General features: G+C 48.4%; 1 protein-coding gene across 1 annotated transcript in view; it reads right to left on the bottom strand.

Moving 5' to 3' along the window:
• The window catches only part of MARCH3 (membrane-associated ring finger (C3HC4) 3, E3 ubiquitin protein ligase), a 24,274-nt gene extending 22,263 nt beyond the window's left edge, over positions 1–2,011 (bottom strand). The window contains exon 1 of the mRNA XM_009084364.1: positions 1,821–2,011. Coding sequence (XP_009082612.1) covers positions 1,821–2,011 — 191 coding nt within the window. The remainder of the gene's footprint in view (positions 1–1,820) is intronic.
• Between the last annotated feature and the right edge of the window lie 933 nt (positions 2,012–2,944).

Below are 2,944 nucleotides of genomic sequence, written 5' to 3' on the forward strand. Positions count from 1 at the left end.
CAGAGACAGACCACCAAGTGCTTCTGTACTTTTGTGTTTCTCTTCACAGAGCAGCGGTGCAGCTGCTTCAAGAAATCTCTAAGTGCATCAGGAAAGTTTTAAATCTGCCTCAGTTGGGCACCTCTGATGCTAGCAGTGATGTGTGCCATCACTCCTGCTGTACAGGGCAACATCTCTTCTTTTGGTGCAGCAAAGGAATTCTGGACCTAAAAGAACAGCACTTTGCCCTGTAGTAGTGTGAAGGCAGAGGCACAACTTCAGGCAGGTATATGCAGGCAGAAACCTCCAGAAAACTCTGGGCAGTTTCCCTCTCTTTGGGACAACAAGTCCCAAGCAGCTCAACGTGGGTAACAGAATACTAACAGAACTGAAAAGGAGGATTGTACCAAACACCCCTCCTGCCCTGCTGCCTGTGGGTATTTCTTCTGCACTGCTTTCCTCAATCCACCCACCTTCCTGGTGGGGGATGCTAATGTGCAATGGGGGAGGAAGGTTGCTTCTCCTGCCACTGATAACCTAAAGACTGATTTTAACTCCTGAGATGCTCTGCTTTACGGAGGAATCTTTTGGAAAGAGGAAAGCAGTTACATGGCTTCTAGGGTGATACTTGGGTTCATAGCAGGATGGGAGTACCAGTGCTGCTGAAACATGGATCCTCTTCACTAGAACTTCAACTCAGCCTTCCAACTGTCAAGACTGAGACAGTCATAGAATCAAAGAATTTTAGGGGTTGGAATGGACCTTACCACATCATCTAGTCCCAACCCCCTGCCCTGGGCAGGGACACCACCCACCAGAGCAGGTTGCTCAAGGCTTTATCCAACCTGGCTTTCAACACTGCCAGGGTTGGGGCATCCACTACCTCCCTGGGCAACTTGTTTCAGTGTCTCACCACCCTCTTGGCTGAGGTCTTGGATATAAAAACCTTCCATACCACGTACATCAAATCAGGTGATCTCTTCAGAAAAGCAGGTTGTGTGAGTGACCAAGAGTTACCATGTACAGTGGAACAGAGCTGTTCCCTCTTCTGGCTCTTTGCAGACTGCCCCAGGTAGACCTTGCTCAAGTGTAACTGCAGGGAGGTGTAAAGAATCCAGCCCACTCCTTTCAGTCTGCCTGGCAAACCTGTGTGAAGTTGTGCTCAATGCTTTGCACTCACATCTGAGCTGTGCAGTTGCGCAGGGCTTAAAAGAGTTCCTACAAGCAAAGGGCAAAAGGCCCTTTGAGGCTGTCAAATCACACATCCAGCAGCACTTAATAATTTGACTCCTCACACAAGTGCAGTGGGTTGGATTAAGTTTGCTGTTCTGTGAAACTCCAGGGCTGTTTTAAGATCCATGAAGTCTTTCCATCTTAACACCAATGAAGAGGAACTTAATTTTGACCCAAGTATCAAATCTGGAAAAGGTCAAACCCTTAAGCAACCTCTTCCTTGTTCTATAGAAAACAAACCTAGCCTGAAGAATGATAGTGTTTCTAAGGTACAGTTTAAACATATATATGACCACTAATCTGCCCTTCTAAACCAGCAACAGAAAGAGCTGCTCAATCATTTGGACAACAGCTGAAGCAGCAACCCTTGTGTGTCAACTTCAGCTAGAAATAGCTTGTCTGGCCGCTCAGCATGCTGGCTGGGAAGTGCTTAGGAAATGTGCCTCATTATGTAGCATAATCATGATGCCAGGATAAGAGTTTAATTACAAGTGCACCGTGGAAAGCTTTCATGAAGCACATCACCACATCTTTCCTTCTAGCACCCGCTGGACTCGGTAGCACCTGAGGAAGGTGCACTCCAGCCCATCTTGCTGTCCCCCACGTACCTCTGTGTGGCAAGAGTCCGCACAACAGAGGAGAGCAGCTGCCCATCTTTGGAGGACACCTGCATGACATACTGTGGGCAACTGCTGGCTGGGCCCCCACTGCCTCCAGGCAGGGTCTTGCCGTCCGGGGCTGTCGGCCGAGGGGGCTCCGGTGGGACTCCCGGCAGGTGACTGCAGCGGCTCATCCTCATGGTGGAGGGCAATAGGTCCCCATCTAGGGATGAAGGAGGATACAGAAGTGGTGCAGAGGGCTAGGGGCACATCCCTCCCTGTCTGCCTTTCCACCACACTGATCAGTACCAGGCATGAGAAGAAGCATCCCACAATCCCCACCCCATACTTCCAAAGCTCACTCAGTAGGGAGAGGAAGCTTACGACATTATGTGTCACACAAGAACAGTCTGTATGTCTCAGACACAGAAAACCAGGGTTCTGTGCTGCTTTTTTTTCTCTGCAGGCTCCTAAAGTCATGAGTGATGAATGGAAAGACTGAACCTTTTGTTACTCCCCCTCCAAAAGTTTCAAAGGAATATGGAATATTCACCTTTAAAATTTAAAGGCTGCTGCTGTCTGCCAAGAGGGAAAGTTGTGTATCAGAGGAGAAAATGGCTTATAGACTTCAAATCCCCTTTGAAAACACTCCACTGCTGCTTAGTGTCTTCTATCACTAACCCATGGCAGAGCACAGACCTGGCAATTAATCCTGTACAAGGCTTAGTCACACAGACCTGCTTAATCACAGCCTGTGTGCAGCAGTAATTTATGCCACAAGGTGAGGTAGAAATCACAACTTGCCTGTGTCTTTTTCTCTGCTCTTTCTCACATCACTTAAAGTGTGTTTTGTTTTGTACGGTTCTTGCAGATGTGGCAATTGGAAAGGAAAGGTTATGCTGTTAACAAAGAATGGGAATGTAAATTCCAGATACCTTCATAGGATGCTCCTGGCTGGGTGTGCTTGTTGTTGAGAGGAGACTGTGTGGCTCCACGGGCAGTGCACCAAGCTGTGTGCCTGCAGGCTTCCTCCTTAGGTCAGGCACCAACAGCATCCGTACAGGGTGGATTAATCCCTCTGCAAAAGAAGGGAAAGACTTCCTAGCATGCCTTGAGACACTTGGCTACAGTCA

Source organism: Acanthisitta chloris, unplaced genomic scaffold (assembly GCF_000695815.1).
Source record: "Acanthisitta chloris isolate BGI_N310 unplaced genomic scaffold, ASM69581v1 scaffold8411, whole genome shotgun sequence".
Lineage (NCBI taxonomy): Eukaryota > Metazoa > Chordata > Aves > Passeriformes > Acanthisittidae > Acanthisitta > Acanthisitta chloris.